Genomic DNA, 22,221 nt, shown 5'->3' on the forward strand with positions numbered 1-22,221 from the left:
CGAGGCACCTGATGGCAGACACATGCCAACAGCAGGAAAAATGCCTCCTCACCGGTGTCACTGTCCACCCCACTACTGCCTGAAATACCCAGACAAAGGCTCATGGAGCCATCACAAAAAGCAGCAGCATGGAAAGGACACTTTAATTTTGGTAGCTTTGGTATGTGAAATGAGATGGGCATACAATTGCTACCTTCTCCGTCTGGCTGGTTTTGGATTTTGACTCCCACATTTAGACGAATTCACTTGACCTCCAAAACCCAGCGGAGCCACATTTTCCTCCATGAAGGCTACCCAGAGTCTTCCTGGCTGAAATTAGCTATGCTTCCTCAGAACACCTTTATAGTAGCTTTCTCACTCTGCTCCTACTGTAGTCCTTTGTGGTCACGACTTCTGCCCCTTAGAATATAAAATCTTAAATCAGGATTCAGGAATGCCATGTTAAAGGTAAGGAGGATGAGCTATTTCCCTCTACAATCTAACCAATTGGTTAAAACGATCAGACCAGCACACTGAGGAAAGGATTTGGATGTAATAGTTTTCATCTGATAGTTACTCATTTGCACATTAGGTGGGCATGTGTAGGTGTCTGCTGGTTGTCTGCTGTGTGTTGAGCATTGACTTGGATTTTAGGGGAGAGGTAATGTGAATAGAAGCTGGACAACCCATTTCCCTTCCAAAACTCAGAGTCTAATAACGCAGACTCCCTTCCACTGATCCTCAACATCAACTCAGAGGTCGAATTAGGAATCAGGACATGCCTGGTCATTCAAAAGAGGTAATACTGCTACTGGTCACCTGGGGAAAAGGTATACAATTTCTATTTTATGCCACTTGACTTGGAAATTCAAACATATGTGAGGATATCCAGGCCTTATTCAAATGTCTTGAGATAAGTAGGGACAGATTTCATAAGGTGTTACTATGCCCATCATGGAGATTTTGGGGAAAAAATAGAAAGTAAAAGGAAGAGCATGAAATATGATGTACACATCTTATGATAGACATGAACACAGACCCTGCAGCCAGCTTGCCCAGGTCTGCATTCCAGCTTGCAAATTTATTTGCTGTGTGACTTTGGGTGGTCGTTAAACTCTCTCACACTAAATTAAAATCCAAAAGGATGAAGATCTAAATATTAAAACAAAAACATTAAACTTGCTGGAAGATAAGTTAGGCAGAACTCTTGACGTTGGCCTAGAAAAAGATTATATGAACAAATCCTCAGTAGCACGGAAACTAGCAAAAAAATCAATAACTCGGATCTCATCTTATTAAAAAGCTTCTGCACTGCAAAAGAAACCATCAACAGAACTGAGACAACCTACAATGTGGGAAAACATTTTTGCCAGCTGCTCCTCAGACAAAGGACTATTATCTAGAATATATAAAGAACTCAAAACAATCCCCCCCAAATATAAAGACCCAATTCAAAAATGGGCATCCGAAATGAAGACATTTCTCAGACAAAGAAGTAAAAGCAGCAAGTAAATATATGAAAAAATGTTCCACATCACTGGTCATTCGAGAGATGCACATGAAAACAACACTGAGATTTCACCTCACCCCACAAAGAATGGCTGCTATCAAGAAATCAAACAATAACAAATGTTGGTGGATTGTGGGGAGAAAGGAACCTTTCTCTATTGTTGGTGGGAGTGCAGACTGGTGCAACCACTATGGAAATCAATATGGAGATACCTCAAAGAGCTGGGACTAGAGGTTTCATTTGACTCAGCCATCCCTCTGCTGGGTATCTTTCCAAAAAAATTTAAAAAATCATACCACAGTGATATATGTGCACCCATGTTTATAGAAGCACAGCTAAAACATGGAAACAGCACATTTGCCCATCAGTTGGAAACTGGATAAAGAAGATGTGGTTCTTCTATAAAATGGAATATTACTCAGCCATAAAGAATGAGAAATTAGATTCATTCATATGAAAATGGATACATATTCAGGATATACTCCTAAGTGAAATAAATAAGTCACACATGTGTAAATACCAAATAGTTTCTGTGGTATGAATAAACTGTAATAGTACATAAGATGTAATGAGATAACTGACATTGTGAAATGGGAAGAAAAGGGCTAAAGGTGTAGGGAAAGTGGGAAGGGTAGGGGAAGGGTAATAAGGGAAAAGAAAAAAATGTGAGAAAATGAAAAAATGGAAATAAAGTGTTTAGAAATGGGGAGGGGAGGAGGGGGTGAAGAGAGGGCAGGGACAAGGGTAAAAAATGAGAACCAACACCTGTCATGTAGAGGTACAAGATCCCAATAATGAATGTAACTGTACTGTATATATATAAAATGTACCAATAAACTCAATTGAAAAAAACTCTCTCAGTCTCATTTTCTTCATTTGTGAAAGGGAACAAAAATATCTTTCTTACACAATTGTGATGATGAGTAATAAAAGTGTAGCTCAGAACTCAGAAGAGTCTGTTTCATTTTTCTGTTGTCTGGGCTGAGAGTAGTTTATGACTGGGAATGTACAATCTCACATGTACGACTAATGTCAGTCCCTTGCTGAAGGGACACAAACCAACCTCTTAGCACCACAGATAAATAAACATCTCTGAGAGTCCTGACTGCCAACCTGGGGAGTAAAGGAGCTTATAGACCCCTATGGACCCAACCGAAGGCTTCCCATTTAATGGCAACATTCATAACTAACCAGGCAGTGTAAGATATGCTCATTCTGTATGCTCTATTGAAGAAAAAGTATGTAATTACTTCAAGATGTTGGTCTAGACACTCATCCTCCTGCAATGTCCAAACACCTGTAGAATGAAGCAAGTCTTCCTTTGTTTGGCTTTAGTTCTGCCCCCCATCTTCCTACCTAAGTTTCAAACAGCTTCTAGTCTCTGGTCCACAAACTTGGGATATCAATTTTCAAGGGTCTGGGTAAAGGATCTCCTATACTGCTGGTGACAAGGTCAATCAGTACAGCTCCAGGCAATATGGACTAGAGGTGAAAATGCACATTCCTCCTAATCAAACCAAAACAAGACTCCTGCACCCAGAGGAATTTTCTTTGGAGAGTAATGTACATACCAAGAACATTTAGGGCTAGGGATTTAGCTCAGCAGTTTGGTGGCCTGCCTTGCAAGTGCAAAGACCCAAGTTCAATCCCCAGTACCAAAAACAAAACAAAACAAAACAAACACAAAAACAAAACAAAACAAGAACATTTATTGTGCCTTGTGTGGAATAGAGAAAAAACTAAAAAATAACTGACATGCCTAATAATAAGGAAATGGCTAACTGGTATATCAATGCTCTAGAGTTCACTACAGCATTTAAACCATGAGCTATATGCACATGCACTGACTGATAAGAGGTTATATAATAATATTTATAGGCTGAATTTTGTGATCCCCACTGCCTGCTAAATTCCTACATTGAGGTTGTAACTCCTACGCCCTCAGACTGTGACTGTATTTGAAGTGTCTTTAACAGGTAATTACAGTTAAAGGAGCTATGGGCTGTAATCCAACATAATTGGTGTCCTCCTATGAAGAGACGATTCGGACACAGAAAGGCATACACAGAAGGAAGACCATGTGAAGACACAGGAAGCAGATGGCCACCTATAAGTCAAGACCTCAGAGAAACCAGACATACTGACAACTTGACCTTGAACTTCACAGCCTCCAGAACTATGAGAAAATAACTTTTTGTTGTTTAAGCCTCCAAGTCTGTAGTACTTTGTTGTAGCAGTCTGAGCAGACTAACACCCACCAGCAGAGGCTTCCTGGGGGTATGTACAGATGCGTGTCAGGAACACATAAAAGAATGGAAGGGCTGACACAGGCTTGCAACAATGCTCCTTTGGGGAGAGATTAAGATCAGGATTGTGGATAGTGGCTGAAAGTGATTTCAGTCTTAAAATAAATTTTGAGGTACAAATCTCCAATGATTGAATGCCATTATATTACATACCTAAAATGTACCAATAAAATTAATAAAAATTTTCAGTAAAAAAAATTTTTTTTATCTTTACAGTGAGCAAAGTAACCATCCAGTTGGGGGTAATGCTCAGTGTGAGAGCTTTTGCTTAGCATGCCCAAGACCTGAGGCTGAATCTCCAGTGCTTCAAAATAAAAATAAAAATGTAACCCTCTTCCATGGCACTCTCCTGAACACAGGGTGCAACCTACTTTGACACTTGGATCCAACCTTTTTGGGCTTCTTGTCAGTGCCTCTCCCCGACTCTCACACCGCAGTTTGCCACACCACACCATCCTGTCTCTGTAAGGCCTCCATGCCTGCCTCTGTCAGTCCCCTCTGCTCGGCACACCTATTCCCTTTTTTACACCAATGTGGCTGATCTTTCTCTTTCACACTCCAGCTTGAATTCCAGTCACTTTACTCTAATGACCAGAAAAGTCTTCCTGATTTTCTAGAAGAGCATCTCGTTTTTATTTCCAAAATTTTTCCATACTGCTGTTTCTGGATCAAAATCAGAGCTGCAGCCAACTAAATGTTCATTTGGTTCCAAATGAATGAATGAACAGTAGTAATGTTTCCTAGCATGTTCTTTAGCCATTTAGTGTACCTCTAAGGCCACCTGTAAGTATAGACTTCTGAGAGGCCAGAGCTATAGTTAGGACAGGAGAGAGCCCCTAGCCTTTAGCTATTCCTGTAATATAACATAACAACTATATTTCTGGATCAGCTAAGCCCCATCATTTCAATTCTCGTGAAGTCAGCCATAAATGTATTGCAATTTATTTTGTTCTATACTTCAGGGAGTTTTTCGTTACTTAATCTGCAATAGGTATAAATAACAAACATCCATTGATCTCTGACTAGGAGGCTCTGATAATGCTGGCCTTACCTTTTCATCGGCTTGGGTGAGCATTCCCTCTCCAAGTTGGAGGATGTATGTTTCACATGCATTGCATTATAGGAAGTATGAGTGTAGTCATTTTCATCACTGTAGTCAGGACCGAGTAACGTCCGGGCCCATGTTCCCATGTCATAAGGAGGAAGGGTTCCTCCAAATTCAGAGGGCAAAAATTCAGGGTGTATTAGTTGGTGAAGGCTATTTAAATTATTTCCATGCAGGAAAATCTGGAAATAAAAAATAATTACTAATAACAAATCTGAAACATGATCAAGTATTTAAACTAATACACAATTTAGCAATGACAAATTGGTTGCGCTGCTGGTGATCATAGTGTTTAAAGAGGCGTTCATTTTGTGCCTGTAGTTTAGTCATCATAAAATGTTAATTTGTTGCTCAGAAAAGGGGCTGAATTAATTGTAGTTTAAAATGAGTTTTATGAACAGATTGGCTATTATTTGGCCATGGCTACAATTTATACCTACAGTCATTTTCCAATTATCCCTTCTGATGACAAGAGCTAGGCTATGCACCACTCCAATCCCTGATGAGGCCAGACTGCTCCATCCTCTCTGCTGAGCACTCTGGCCCTTGGTGCCTCCTTCAGTCTTCTCACCATGGAGCAAAATACAGCTTCTCTCCAAATCTGCTGTAGGGAAGCCTGCCTTTTCTGGTTCTCCCTGCCCACCTGCCAATGAACTCTTTAGCATCTACTGACTTCTAAGTTTTTGTCCCCGAAGTGTTCATTTATGTCTTGCTTCCCTACAGGAGAGAACATGTGCAGAATGAGATGGTGTTGTCTTATTCCTTTACCATATTCCATTCTTAGTGGTATTGAAAAATTATTGTTTGAGAATGCATTGTGAGATATTTGGCGCAGGAATTTTCCATCTCTGTCTACATTTGGGGCTTTTAACTGAATAAGTTTGAATCTTCTGAACATATAATGTGTAATGATAGGAATTGGTCTAACAAGGGAGAAAAATCAAATTACAGTTATTTTCAGATAAGCCCACAAAATGGACATACCAGAGGTAGGTTATTACCATTCACCCCAATTTAGAAATTGATTCTGAAAGTTGATTTAAACTACATCTATCTACTTGCAAGCGCAAGGACCTGAGTTCAATCCCCAGTACAAAAACAAAAACAAAAACAAAAACAAAAAAAAACAGTAAACAGAAAACTACATCTACCTAATCAAATCAGTTTCTGCCCAGAGAACAAGGAGCATGACAGTTGAATTCACGAATGAACTACACGTAAGTTATGCATAATTAATTATATGTAACAGATAAATTGCACTGATGTATAAGCCTATCAGTTATACAGACATGCACATGCATGTACACACATCACAGTGAATCATGATAAAATTTTAATATTATTTTTAAAATACTTAAATAATAGGACCTTGGTAAAACAATTGCTATCTTTTTCTTCTGTATTCATTTTAACTTATTATGTAATGGTGTATTTCAAAGATAAAGGCAAAAAGAAGCCAAGTGCTAAATTCTTCAGAACTCTGTAGTGCTTCAGAAAATAATATACATTTTCTGATATTGCAGATGGGTAGGATTAAACTTTAACAAAAATTATTTCTTTTTTTAAAAATTCAACTATCCTGGCTTTCACAAAATTCCTAGAGGGTGCTGTGGAATTTGAAGCATGCTAAAGTTAAATAGTCTCTTTAGTGTTCTAACTAAACATTTCTCCCCAGGCACCCAGTACTGTGTGTCTAGTTCTTAAGGAACTGAGAGTTCTGCTGAAGAGGGCCCTCTATTCTGGATATCTTGTGAGATGAAGTACACAGAGGTAGAGGGCTGGACCCTGCACCTGTCACAAGCTGTCCTAGATGCAAAGCTCCAGAAGCTCCTTTCTCTGACCAAGTACCAAGTATGCACTGTAGGAGGAATGAAGGCACTGAGAAGGCCATCTTACAACAGTGTAGTCCTTGGCACTCTTCTGAGCTCAGACTGATTGTAAATTGTCTGGGGCTATCTCTGCCTCCTCGTGCTGGTGAGTTCTAGTCCTTACCTCTATGCTTGTTTAATGATAAGGGAGCTATCTTTCTCTAAACCCCTAGAAGAAGCATGCATTCCAAGGTCTAAAAATTAAGAATCCTACAAAGCGTGTGTGTGTGTGTGTGTGTGTGTGTGTGTGTGTATTCTCAAATCATGGTCCCCTCTAATGTACAGAGGCATCCCTAGGGCTGAGTCTCCCAGATATCTATATATGAAAGGTATGAGAATGACTCCAGCTAGGCTCCCTCAGAGAGGGATGCTCCTGACCCAGGAGGCAGCCAAAATCAGAACACCCCAAAGAAAATATTGTAGCATTTCACAATAGGCAAGATAGGAAAACCCCAAGTGCCTACCCACAGATGAATAGATACAGACATGTACATCTATACTCCCACATGGAATAGATTAGCTTTTAAAATGAGGTTCGTGAGTTCAAGACCAGCCTGGGCCACATAGTGAGTTCCAGGCCAGTCTCAACTACATAGTGAGACCCTGTCTCATAAAACCAAAATAAATAAATAAATAAAAAAATAAAAATGAGGTCCTGACATTTTTGATAATATCAGTAAATTTGGAAAACATTATGTTAGGTGAATTAAAACAGGTACCAAAAGACAATGCATAAACGCACTTATATGGAGAGTCTAAAAAGCAATAGAACAATCAGAAGCAGAAAGCAAAAGGATGGGTATCAGGGAACAGGTGTGGAGTGGAGCTGGGGAAGATGGTGGTGAAGGAGAATAGGAGTTTGGTCACTCAAGACGAATAAGTTCTGGAGAGCTATTATACAGCACAGTGACTATCAATAATTCCACATTATACATTTGAAATTCACTAATAGAGTTCATAAGTGCTTTCACCACACTAAAAGAAAAAGAGAAAATTTTAAAGTCATAACTATGTGCGGTAATGGATGTGTTAACTGGCTTGTAGTGACCATTTTAGTATATTTATATGTTAAATCATCACACCACACACCTATACACAGTTTTTATTTTTCAAGGTGTAACTAGAAAATAAAAAAAAAGAGATAAATGGTAAAAAGAAATAGGAGTCACAGAGTCTCTGGTATACAAGTAGAATGAGGCTACATGCTTTCAGAAGCTGCCTCATCAAATTATCCCAATAGCTCTGTGGCACAGGTGTTAGTTTCCCCATCTTATAAATGAGGAAGCTGAGATTCAGAGTAGTTAAGGAATGCTTAGCTACTCAGTTAATCATAATGTCCTAAAAGCCCAACTCTGATAAAAGAAATTAGCTTCCCAAATTTCAACCATATAACTAACATTTTAAAATACTATAAGAACATGATTATTAGCCTTAGAGGTGCTGGAGCTGGCAGTTCCAACCCAAGTGCCATGAGAGAGTATTAAAGAAAGATAAACATTCTCTAAGTAACACAACATTTATGGAACAAATTTTAGCACTAAAACATTCTAGGAACAGAAGTGACTTGGCCCATATCTCTTATAAGCCTTTATATTAAAATGGGCATCTGGTATAGCATGCCTTTGATTTCTTATGTTTATTAATGGGATTCTGAAAATAACCCAGTTCTGCTGAATTATTGATTAAATACAGGCCATTTGCAAACTCCAGCTGAGGCTCAAATACTCATGGGTTACAGAAGACATACAGGAAAAGACTGGGTTGAGGCTGAGAAGGACATACCATAATTGTTCCTGATAATCCCTATTTGGAATTTATATATTAGTTTTCCTTACCCTTTTCCTGGTCTTGTCTTTAAGGAATGGCTTGATGAGCGTATACAGAGCATGAATGTACCAGGGCTGGTTGACAAAATGGACTCCTCCAAAGCGGGCAGGAAAGCTGTCCTAGGAAGGAAACAGAGAAAGGCACATCAGTGAATGAACATAAAGGTTAGATTGGATCAGAAGATCACACTCCTGTTTCTTGCTGGTTGATAATTTAGTTTCCTGGTTGAGAAAGAATGATAACACATTCAACTTCCTAGCTGTTATAATTTCCTCGTGCCTCTCTCCACTTTGACTCCACAACGTGAAAACTATGCATAGTGTCAGAACAGTCTTTTGGCTGGATGGAGAAGGGAGTCTGAGTTCTTCACAGCATTTAGTCAACCCTGGCCTCAATTCCAACAGGCTCTAAATTCTAATCTCTCTCTCTCTCTTCTCTCAGGTTCTCTTCTTCTCCTCCCACCTTCTAATGATGTTGCATTATCGTGACAACAGCTGAACTTTATGGATAAATGGTTGTATAGGAAAGGGTTGCAAAATAATTTCAAATGATCTTAGGAGGCAAGCTTTCTGAATTGACCAACGTCTACAAAGGTTTGCAAACTCTTTACAGTGTCTGCTGCTATTGTTTCACTCTATTCTAGGAACACACAGCAGGTCCCAGAGAAAACATACGGTTAATTGAGGGAATAATGGATTCCCCTAATTGAGCCATGTGAGCATCGTTTTCTTCAGATCAACAAGGGGATATCAAGAAATATGACATTTAAAAATGCTTTTGATTTTGGATTCCAGATAAGCACATGTGGTTCTGAGAGGCTGTGGACTGCTTCTGGTGCAAATTAGATCCATGGGACAAAGACCCTGGCCATAAAGTCCCCAATTAGTCCTGAAAGACCAGGAATCCTGATGAATGACTTCAGCAAATTGGGTTCATCTTGGCTAATGGAATTGAAAGAGAAGTAACATGGGAATACTATTTTTCGCCATTAAATTTATTGGTATATTTAAACAAACAATACAGTTACATTTATCATTGGAAACTTGTACCTTTACATGATATGTCTTGGTTCTTATTTTTCCCCCTACCCCTGCCCTCCCTTCACCCCCTTCACCCTTCCCTATTTACAAAGACTTTATTTCTATTTTTTTCCTTTTTTTTCACATTTTTTCTTTTCCTTTATTTCCTTTCCCCTCCCTTTCCCACTTCTCCTTTAGTCATTATCTTCCTATTTCATACTATCAATTAAACCATTTGAACCTTATTTACACTTTCAGTTTTTCACACCAGAGAAACTATTCAGTATTTACTTAAGTGTGTCTTATTTATTTCACTTAAGAGTATAGCCTCAATGTGCATCCATTTAGCTGTAAATGTCTCTAATTTCTCATTCTTTATGGCTGAGTAGTATTCCATTCTATAAAAAAAAATCTTCTTTATCCAGTCTCCAGGTGATGGGCAAATAGGCTGTTTCCAAGTTTTAGCTATTACAAACTGTGCCACTATAAACATGGGTAAGCATATATCACTGTGATACGATTCTTTTGGAAAGATACCCAGCAGAGGGATGGCTGGGTCAAATGGGACCTCTAACCCTAGTTCTTTAAGGTATCTCTATATTGATTTCCACTGTGGCTGCACCAGTCTGCACTCCCACCAACAATGGAGAAGGATTCCTTTCTCCCCACAGCCCTGTCCAAATCAGTTATTGGTAGTAGTCACCATTCTTTATGGAGTGAGGTTGAATCTCAGTATTTTCATCTGCATCTTTTGAATGACCAGTGATGCTGAACATTTTTTTCATATATTTATTTGCTGTTTTTACTTCTTTGTCTGAGAAATGTCAGTTTATTTCAGATGCCCATTTTTGAATTGGGTCTTTCTATTTGGGGGATCTGATGTTTTTGAGCTCTTTATATGTTCTAGATAGTAGTCCTTTGCCTAAAGAACAGCTGGTAAAAATTCTTACCACATTCTAGGTTGTCTTTTAGCTCTGTTGGTGGTTTCTCTTGCAGTTCAGAAGCTTTTTAATAAGATGAGGTCCCAGTTGTTGATTCTTTGAGCTAGTTCCTGTGTTACTAAGGATTTATTCATAGTCTTTTCCTATGCGAACGTCTTCAACAGTTCTGCCTAACTTATCTTCCAGCAAGTTTAATGTTTCTGTTTTAATATTTAGATCTTTAATCCACTTAGATTTTAGTTTATGGCATGGTGGAAGATAGGGATCTAGTTTTAATCTTTAGCAAGTTGAAAGCCAGTTTTTCCAACACCATTTACTAAAGAGGCTATTTCTCATCCAATGAGGATGTTTGGCTCCTTTGTCAAAGATGAGGTAGCTGAGTATGTCTAGTATTGTTTGTGCATCTTCTAATCTATTCCAATGATTCTCAGGTCTTGTTTCTTTGCCAGTACCATGCTGTTATTATCACAGAGGCTTTGTAGCATAGTTTCAAGTTGGGGATTGTGATACCCCTGTCATGTCTCTGTTTCCTAAATGGCTTTTGCTATTCTAGGTCTCTTCTGGTTCCAAATGAATTTTTGGAATGTTTTCTCAAGTTCTGTGAAATATACTGTTGGGATTTCAACCGGGATTGCATTGAATCTCTATAGCAGTTTTGGAAGTATGGCCATTTTCACTATGTTGATTCTTCCTACCCAGGAGCAAGAGATGTCTTTTCATTTTCTTATATCCTCTTTGGTCTCTTCTTTCAAAAGAGAGTAGTTGTCAGTGCAGAGATCTTTTGTCTTCTTCATTAGATTGATTCCTAGATATTCACCTGGATGTTATTGTGAAAGGAATTGTTTCCCTAATTTCTCTCTCAGTTAGTCAATTATTTGTGTACAAGAAGGCTATTGATTTTTGAGTGTTGACCTTGTGGAAATAGTATTTGAATTGCCAAGTTTGCTGTCAATCAGTTTGATTGCAAAAATACCTTTGTAAAATGTTGGCAAGGTGAGATGAAACCAGAGAGAGCTAACAGTTTAGTTAGCAAGCTACTCACTGTGGATGTATGAAGTGCTTGTCCTGGAACATTTTTAGTAGCAAGAAAAGGGAATTATTAGCTTTTCTTCAGAACTATGAGTCTACAGATGTCTAGGAATTTTCCACACAGACACTTGGTTTCTAACATAAGTACATGAAATTATGATTAAAGATTGACATTTAAAACATTTTAAAAATAATTTTGGCTCTATCTAGACATTTTATAAAGTAGAAAATAATTAAATGTCTTGAAGGCTACACTAGACAATTTTAAGAAAATATCCTTGTTTTTCAGGGTATGTATTTTTTCTTAATTTACTTATTTAAAAAATTTATTGGAACCATCAAGTATAGTGGTAGAGAAATTGTTTATACTAATTTGTACACTACTCATGATATATCACTATTCCAAATATTATTTTAGAAGTATAAAAGTTCTTAATAATGTTGTCTTTTATACATACATTTCAGGCTCTAAAAATGTCTTTGTTTTCATACAAAAAGAGACCATGTCTCAAACCCTCAATTAAAAGATACAGACTGAAAAAATGGATTAAGAAACGAAACCAAAGATATGCAGCACAGAAGAAACACATTTAATTCAAAAAGTTTACAGATTAAAAATCAAAGGATGGAAAACATTTACCATGCAACTAGAAAGTGGGAAAAAAAAAGAGTAACTATCCTAAAGTGAATTTCAAGATAAAACTAATCACAAAAGACAAAGAAGAATGTGTGTGCGTGTGTGTGTGTGTGTGTGCATGCGCGTGCATTTATTTATTCATTCATTTATGGGAAATATTTAACAAAAAGATGTAACAACTACAAATGTTTGTACACCAAACCCCTACACACCCAACTTCATAAAACAAACACTACACGACATGAAAATTCAGATAAGGTTAAACAAAAACTATCAAAGTTGAACTAAACCTTTGAACAAATGGACTTTATAGATATCTACAGTGTTCCACCCAACAATGGAACATACACTTTCTCAGTATCACATGGAACTTTCTAAAAATAGACCACAATAGACCATTAAAGCATGATTAAATATATGCAAAAGAATCAAAATTATCCCATGAATAATATCAGACCACAGCACAATAAATCTAGAAATCAATGGCAAAAGAAACCACAGAAATTATGCAAACATGAAAATTAAACAATACCCTCTTGAATAATCAATGGGTCTCAGAAGAAATTAAGGAAGAAATTAAACAATTCATAGAATTAAATTATAATGCCAATGCAACAAACCAGACACCATGGGACACTCCATTCCAAAGAGAGAAGTTTATAGTTGTGAATGCTCACATCAGAAAAACAGTAAGCTTACATAACCTTTTGATATGCCCCAAGGTCATAGGAAAACAAGAACAGTTTAAACCCAAAAGTAGCACGCGGAAGGAAATTATGAAGAATAGAACAGAAATAAATGAATTAGAAACTTAAAAAATGCAAAGAATCAATGAATTGAAGAGCTCAGTCTTTGAAAGATTAAACAAAATAAATAAGCCCTCAACCAATCTTACCAAAACAAGGAAAGAAAAGACCCAAATGCATTAAACTAAAAATGGGCAAGGCAAAAATCACAAAACATTCTGCCAATACCCATAGATCATGAGTAATTTCTTTGAGAATCTATACTCAAGTAAAATGAAAAATTCAGAAGAAACAGATAGGTGTTTCAGTGGCACAATTAGTGCCTGGTACTTATTCAGAAGAAATACATAGATTCCTAGATACATGTGAGCTACCAAAGCTGAACCAAGAAGATATAAAAATCCTTAATAAGCCAATATCAGTCAATGAAATTGAAGAAGTAATTTAAAAACTGCAAAGCAAGAAAGGCCCACATCCAGAGAGACTGAGTTCTGAATTCTACAAGAACTTTAGAAAATCTCTAACATCAGCATTTATGATTGCTTCATTCTTTTCTTCTCCTAGTATTGTATGCCTTTTAGTTTAAAACACATCATTCTCTCCACTGGTCCTATGAGATGTGAGCAGGAGGCTATGGATCTCCAACAAGGTAAGGGGCCTGGAGGGGCCACCTCAGACTTTCTTTTGCTCTAATGAAGGAGGAGGGCCAGAGATTTAGCTCTGCAGTTCTGTTGCCTGCCTTGCAAGCTCAAGGACCTGAGTTCGATCCCCAGTACCGAAACAAAAACAAAACAACAACAACAACATCAACAACAATAAAACTCTACTCTAATGAAGTAGTCCTGAAAACAAAGTGATACTGGAAGGCCCCTGTACTGAATTTCAATATTTTATTATACAATGATTATGCATATTATACAATATTATCATCTGTTTCTGCAAAGATGGAGTGGACATATTTCTCTGGCTAAGCAATACTATGCCTCACACACTGTACATAAAATAAAATAGGTGGATTCTGAAAGTAGAGAGAAAATGGCAGGAGAACTGGGGACCTCAAGACTCCATGAAGGACAGGGTAGAGAGTTCCTACATTTTCTTTTTCATCTTTTCTCTACATATCTCAGATTTGGGACAGAAGAAGGTAACAACCCAGCAATATAAATTATTACATAAAAAAGTAAAAACATAGCCCCAAAGAGGCTACTTTCTAATCAGCAGACTTAGTAAAGGACAGCTTAGTCTGGCATGACAAACAACTTTTAGATACATCTCTCTACTCTAAATACACAGGGAAAACAAAAAACAAAAAACAACTCTGCTTCCTTCCTTATTGTGCTAGCAAGCCTGAATAGTGAGTTTGGACTTTCTCCCTGGTGAGGCAATAACTAGGTGAAAAACATCCCTGTTATGGAAGGAAAATGTTATGGGAGGTCAAGTAGAAATCCAGAACCTTTATTTTCAGAGGCAATGACCACTTCCCCCACCCTTGCAATGTTCGTGGAGCCAGGACTCCCCCACCTCAAGCCCACATCAGTATGAAGACCCCTTCCTCTTTCCCAGTTTAATGGTGTCAGAGGAAGGCTGGTGAGCAGTTAAGTCTGGGACACTGCCCAGCAGCGATGAGGCCACCATCACCACAGTGCCAGTGGAGACCATGAGCAGAGCTATAGATTCACCTCCAGCCAGTAGTAATAAGGAGGCCCCTCTTCAGGTATTAGTAGAAAAAGAGTGAAAGCATGGATTTCTATCTCCACCTAATAATAATAATAATAATAATAATAATAATAATGAGGCCTAATAATAATAATTAATAATAATAATAATTGACTTTTTCTGTCAAAAGAATGTCCAAAAATTCCAGCTAAAGCAAAAGGTTTACGTAGATTCCAGAGTTTCAGAACAAAATATAGAAATATCTAGTTTCAAATTTAAAAACTTACCTTTCGTATCAAGAACTAGAAAGATCTGAAACTGAATGAAAGTGATAAGTACAGGCCAACGACAAATGACAGAGATGTTATAATAACATGACAAATATTTCAAAAGTAGTCATCAAAAAATGCTTAAGATGTGTTATGTACATGTAATTCACCCCATGGTGAATGTAATCATTATATACTGCAAACATGTACTAATAAAAATTTTAAAATTTCTCAGCAGCAATTATGAACACACTTGAAACTTGAAAAAAATGGAAAATCTCCACAAAGAAACTGAAAGTATTAGAGAAGAAATGTAAAAGATATAGAAGAGGCATATGGAAATTTTGAACCAAAAAAGGCAGAAACAAAAAAGAAAAAGTAAAACACCATAGGCTCAGCGTATGGGCCCAGTAGCAGAGTGGAAGAGAGAGAGGAAAGAATTAGTGAACTAGAAGTTAGAAACATAAAAATTTAAGTTGAGTGTGGTGGTGCACCCCTGCAATCCCAGCACTTGGGCAACTGAGGCAGGAAGATTCCTATAAATTCAAGGCACCTTGAGCTACATAGTGAATCTGAGATTATCTGAACTAAACAAGACCCTTTCAAGAAAAAGAAAGAAAGACATTACCCAACCAGAAAAACAGAAAGAAAATAGACTTTAAAAAAAATGAACAGAGCCTCAGAGAACTATGGGCCTAAGTAAAGCCAGCTGTCCCATTGCTAAGACACAATACCCAGTTCCTGCAATTTGAAGGAGAAAGGTTTAATTTAGCTCATGGTTTAAGGAGATTCAGGACATGATTGGCAGCCTCCAAGGTAGAAACCTCATAGTAGAAGGGTATGGTGGAACAAAGCTGCTTAGTTTATCATGGCCAGGACCAGAGCAAAGGAACAGTGCCAGAGAGGAATGAAAAACCAAAATGATTGTGGGAAATATCAACATCCCTCTCAACAACTGAAGGACTTTCAGGAAAAGAATCAGGAAGGAAATTATAGAACTCAATAGAATTATTAACAGAATCGAATTGATATTTGCAAAATATAACCACAACAAAATACACTCTCTTTTCAAATGCATGTAGAATATATATCAAGATAGATCATATATTGGCATAAGAAACTGCAACAGATGTAAAAGAAGTATAGGTATGCAAAATATATTCTCCATCCATAATGTCATTAAATTAGAAATCAACAGAAAGATAACAGAAAAATTTAAAAAAACACAATACTAAAATAAAGAGCCCATAGATGAGTCAAAGAACAAGTTAGAAGGGAAATTTCAAAAAATACACAGAATTGAGTGAAAATGAAGGTAGAACATATCAAATCAGCGGGACACAGCTGAAGCAGCAGTTACAAAGATATTTGCAGTGCTAAGTAGATGTTTAATAAAAGCCTTCATAAATTTGATAATCTAAGCTCCTATTTCAAGAACATGCAGTACTAAATAAGTCCAAAGTAAGCAGAGGAAAGCAATGTTATCAAGACTAACCATTACCAATATCAAGAAGAAAGCAGTGGCTATCATTATAGACTCGGCAGATATTAAAAAAATAGGAAATAGTACAGCAGCCTGACACACATGCAGCTGATGACTTAGAGGAAATGGACCCATTAGTCATGAAATGTAAACTATGACAACTAACCCAACATAAGACATATAATTTGAGTGTTTCCATAATTACTATGAAAAATATATTTTTAATTTAAAAAGCTATCAAAAATAAAATTTCAGACTTCAATGGTTGCACTAGAGAATTTTTCTAAAATTCTAAAGAATTAACCCTAATTGTACACCGTCTCTTCCAGAAAATAGAAGAAATGCTTTCCGATTCATTTATGAAGCTGATATCCAAAGAAGACAAAAATAATGCCAAAATTATAATTAAAAACCAAAATTATTCATGACTACCAATGAAAGATTTAACAAATGATTAGCAAACAAACTCCAGCAATTTACAAAAGGAATTATACACTATGACCAAATGAGACTAATGAAACCAGCAAGGATGCAATGCTAGTTCAATATTTGAAGAGCAAAGTAGTTGTATTAAGGACATTTTCTAATTGCTGTGCGCGATGCTTTGTCAGCTGGGACCTTCCTGACTAGGCAAGCCCTGTCTGGGATTAGCTGATTTCGAGAGAGCAGCTGACCAGCTGGAGAATGCTCCTTTCAGAGACAAACTAACAAATCCAGCACCCACACCAACTGCCTTCTTTGTGGAGACTTGCACTTTGGAGCACCATTTTTGTGCACTCGGTACATCTGGGCCAAAAACTAGACAACTAAGGTCATTTGCTCCAAAAATCCAGGAACCCACTGAAGTTGTTCCAGTCACTCACCAGTGTAGGCCTCTTTCTCTCCCTCAGACGTTCTTTCCTAGAAGCCCTAATCCATATTTTCTTCTGTCGTCCTATGACTCCTGACTGATATTTTCCCCATGTAACCTCCCTCTGTGGCAAGGCATACTTGTTAATTTTAGAAATCAGCTGGTATAACAAATTTCTTCTTTCACAACTCTTATTTCTATATCTTCATATCTTATAATATCTGATTTAGACAAATCCGTGGTACTTTTACAAAAGGAATCCATCATATTAACAGGTCAAACAAAAAAATTCAAATGATCATATTCAACTCATGCAGAAAAAACATTTGATAAAATTCAATACCTATTAATAATAAAGATTTTTCAGAAAAATAAAAATTAAGAGGAAGTTACTAAATGTTATTTAAAACCGTTTGCCCAAAACCTACAGCTAATATTATACTTCATAGTGAAAAATCAAATGTTTTTTACCTAAGCTCAGGAAAAAGGCAAGTATATCTACTCTCTTCTTTTTTTACACCACAGAGTTCTAAAAACTGCACTCACAGTGATAAGATAAGGAAAGCAACCAAAATGCCTGTAGCCTGGAAAAGATGAAATAAAGTAATCTTAGAAGAAGACAATTAATGAATCTATAAAAAACAGCAAAATAATAAATGAGTTTATCAATATTGCAGGTTGCATAAACATAAAAATCAATTATATATACATATATATGTGATAACTAAGACACCAAAATTTAAAATATATTACTAATTATAATTGCTTACAATTAAACTACAATACACTTACAATTACAAACAAGTACCTAAGTGTAAACCTAACAAAACATATTCAGGATGCATATGTTGAAAACTACATGATGCTGATAAAAGAGATCAAGGAGGCTCTAAATAAATGGAGAGACATCTCACATGTGTGGATTGTAAGACATTATAATATATAAATTGATTCCCCTAAAACTGATAGGTTTAATGCAATATGTATAAAAATCCAAGAATGATTTCTTTTTACAGATAGTGATGCCATAATTCTAAAATTTATATACAAAGCCATAGGCTCTACAGCAGTTAAAACAATTCTCAAAATGAATAGAATGGAAAGAATCACTCCACCAAATTTCAAGCCTTATTATGTACTTGCAGTGATCAAGATTGGGTGATGAAATCACAGTGATATATGCATATCCATGTTTATAGCAGCACAGTTTGTAATCGCTAAAACTTGGAAACAGCCAACTGGCCCATCAGTTGGCGACTGGATAAAGATGTAGTTTTTCTATAAAATGGAATACTACTCAGCCATAAAGAATGAGAAATTAGATTCATTCATAGGAAAATGGATACATATTGAGGATATATTCCTAAGTGAAATAAATAAGTCACACGTGTAAATACCAAACAGTTTTTCTGGTGTGAAAAACTATAGTTGTACATAAGATCCTAATGATATAATTGACAAGGTGAAATAGGAAGAAAAGGGCTAAAGGTGTAGGGAAAGTGGGAAGGGTAGGGGAAAGGGAATAAGGGAAAAGAAAAAAAATATGAGAAAATGAAAAAGTGGAAATGAAGTGTTTGTAAATGGGGAGGGGAGGAGGGGGTGAAGGGAGGGCAGGGACAAGGGGAAAAAATGAGAATCAAGACCTGTTATGTAAAGGTACAGAATCCCAATAATGAATGTAACTGTATTGAATACCTAGATTGTACCAATAAACTCAATAAAAAGAAAAAGAAAAAAAAATAGTTCTGAAAAAATTGAATATCTGTGAGCAAAATAGTGAACCAGATTTCAACCTAACCCTCTTACAAAAATTAACCAAAATGGATTATGGAATTAAATGTAAAACACAAACTTCTAAAACTTTTAGAAAAAAATCTAGAAGACAATTTTCAAGATATGGGACTGACAAAGAGTTCTTAGACTTGATTCCCAAAGCATGATACATACAATTAAAAATAATAATAAAATGAATATTGTCAAAATTAAAAACTTTTGCTCCATAGAAGTTCATGTGAGATGGATGAACAGAGAAATTATAGACAGAAAAAATATTTGCCAATCATATTTCCAACAAATGACTAGTACCTAGAATATATAATAAACTTTTAGATCTAAGACACAATAGTTTAAAAACAAGCAATCCATTTCAAACATGGACAAAAGACATAGAGGAATATTTTATCAAAAAAATACACAGACGTTTAATAAGCACACGAGAAGATGTGCAATATTATTATTAGTGAAATGAAAATTAAATCCACAATGAAATATATTACAAACCTGGCAGAGTAGCTTAAAAAGTAACAACTCCAAATGCTGGTGAGGATCTGAAGAAAATGGGTTACATATACTGCTGAGGAATGCAGTAGTGGTGTAGCTTGGTGAATTTCAACGGAACTAAATGTAGTTATCACACAAGCCGGCAATTGCACGCTGAGCATTCATCTTAGAAATGAAAACTTATCCCTATGTTTGAGAGCCAATAGCTCCCATGAAAAGGCTCATTGTGTAGAAGCTTAATTACTGATGTGCTTTTTGAAGATAATTGAACCAGGCGGCTGTAGCTGTACCAGTGGATTAACCCACCGATGATATCCTAACCTGAGGGCACTGCTGAGAGGTGATGGAAACAGGATGTGCAGCCTGGTTGAAAGGTGTGGAGAATGGGCGTGTGAACTTGGGTAGTTTATGTGGCCTCTGGCCCTCTCCTTTCTGGCTTTTTTTCCCTTTCTCCCTGTTTCTTGGCTACCAAGAGGTGTGCTTTTCTCCACCACACCTTCTGCCGTAATATTTCTGTCTCACTGCAGGATTAAAAAAAACGGAGTGTGTGATCATAGACTGAAACCTCTGAAACCATGAGCCACATTAAAAAATAAATCCTTTTTTCCTCAAGGTTGTTTTTTTCAGGTAGGCTGTATGATCAACAAATACAGTGAATAAGTTTAAAATTTCTTATTAGAGTAAAAGATACATTGCCATTAGTCTCTCTCAAAATATTTCCCCTTGCTTTAAACACACTTATCCATCATCATTCTTGATTCTTTCTGAACCAGTTCCGGGAATCCTGCCTCATGTCTTGGTTGTGCTATTATGGCTGTTTCAGGTGTTCTGAATTGATTAAAACATTTTCCTTTCAAGGTCATTTTAACTTTAGGGAAGAATCAGAATTCACAGGATGCCAGATCTGGGCAATAAGGTGGATGAGGACACACCGTAACGGTTTATGAGCCTATCTTTCCACTGAATGACACTCGGCAGCAGCATTCACTATAACTTTCATCATACCTCATAAAGGCAACACAAAGGGCACAAAAAACTGGTGCATGGATGTTTATAACAACTTCATTTGAAATATCTAAAAAGCGGAAACAGCCCACATGTCCTTCAATAAGGGAAGACTAAGAAAACTGGTGCATTCATACCATGGATTAGTACTCTAAGGAAGAAAAATATTAATATATACAAGAACTTGGGTGAACCTGTGAATTTTGCTGAGTGACAAAAGAAAGTCCCGTGAAGTTACACACTGAGCTATTCTATTTATATCGTATTCTTGAAATGAAAATGTTTTGGTAACAGAGCAGATGAATGGCTGCTAGAGGTTAAGGCATGGGGTGGGACTTGAGGGATGTGAATGCAGCTCTTAAAGGGTGATAAACAAAAGAAAGATGATGCTTTCTGCCTACCCAGAGCATGAACAAAATAAAAGGTAAATTGTTGAGCACAAGATACATTTCAGGGCAGTCTGTCTGAGGTGCTCTTTATTTTCTTTGGGAGTTGTGGTCGTATTAAGTGATTCTTGCAATCTATTAGACGTGCACTCCATTTGTTTTTCAATGGCCACTTTACATTTCATTCCCATAAGGACACTTTGCAAGTACCACTCAGCTGCCTACTGTTATATTTGATAAGAATTTAGGGCAGCAAATCTTGGCAAAAGTTCTCCCTCTCCCTCTCTCTCTCTCTCTGACAGTCAAATGCAAATGTTACAGGTAGCAGTTGGCTCAGTTTCCTACTGAATAATGGAGCACTTACTATTGGTATTTTCAAAGACTGGTAATGCCTGTAAGCTAACACACTTAATAACAAGAGTCAAAACACATCTGAATTCAAAAGTACATGGCCCTGGAAGGCTTGGGGATGACTTCCATGTTGGCTGCCCTTTCTCTTGTCAGTTCTTACCTCTTTCCACTGCTCTTATGTGAAAATCATTACAGAGCCACTCAGATTTGCAAAAATAATCACTTAATTTCCTAAGATTCCTCTAAAAAATGCATTCAAAGAAGAAAAGAGAGAGGACAACTCAGGAGCTATCTTTTAGACCTCCAATCTCCTTCCCTTTCTAAATCTAAGTCTTTTCGCAGTCTAAGGAAAGACTGCAGGTCTTTTTGGTAAGAGGCACTCATATAACTGTATATTTGTAGATATGGAGGCAGGATAAGATGCAAACATGAAATGAGATTTTATTGATTCTGCTCATGAATGTCCTACCAATGACATTCACTTCCCACTGCAAAGCAGCAGATAAAAAACAGTTTTAGCAGCATAAATGGGCTTCATTGATGTAAAACTGTCTTGTTTAAATGCTGTATTTCATGGTTATGGGTTTGTACAATACTGCAGAGCAATCATTAGTGTGGAAGTCACATATGCACCTGTTTGTAAGGAAATGGAGAGCTCATACAAAAGCAGTTACACACAAATGTTATGTATTTATAGCTGACATGTATATCAGTAGCAAGCATGAGAGAAGAGAAGAGAAAAAGAAAAGTGTTCATTAGGAGGAAAGCAGGTCAATAATGAGCTACAAATTCTCTGGGAATATATTCTACTCAGAGATGTTGCCAACTTCTAAAAAGCAGTACTAACATAGTGTTGCCTTCAAGTTAGTGAAGACTTGAATTTTTTTGCAGCAGGTTTAGGCCAGTGCATGCTAAAAGGTACAATTTTCTCTGGATCCTAGAATAGGTCTAACTTTCTGATGATTTTCCTAATA

At 36.9% G+C, this 22,221-nt stretch overlaps 1 protein-coding gene across 1 annotated transcript in view; it reads right to left on the reverse strand.

The window, feature by feature from the left end:
• Positions 1-22,221, reverse strand: part of Clvs1 (clavesin 1) — a 213,622-nt gene that overhangs the window by 31,664 nt on the left and 159,737 nt on the right. Inside the window, exons 4-5 of the mRNA XM_010640529.2 lie at positions 8,604-8,714; positions 4,847-5,082 (exon numbers count right to left, since the gene is read on the reverse strand). Coding sequence (XP_010638831.1) covers positions 4,847-5,082; positions 8,604-8,714 — 347 coding nt within the window. The remainder of the gene's footprint in view (positions 1-4,846; positions 5,083-8,603; positions 8,715-22,221) is intronic.

The sequence above is a fragment of the Fukomys damarensis genome, unplaced genomic scaffold (assembly GCF_012274545.1).
Source record: "Fukomys damarensis isolate Sample0158 unplaced genomic scaffold, DMR_v1.0_HiC HiC_scaffold_5, whole genome shotgun sequence".
NCBI lineage: Eukaryota > Metazoa > Chordata > Mammalia > Rodentia > Bathyergidae > Fukomys > Fukomys damarensis.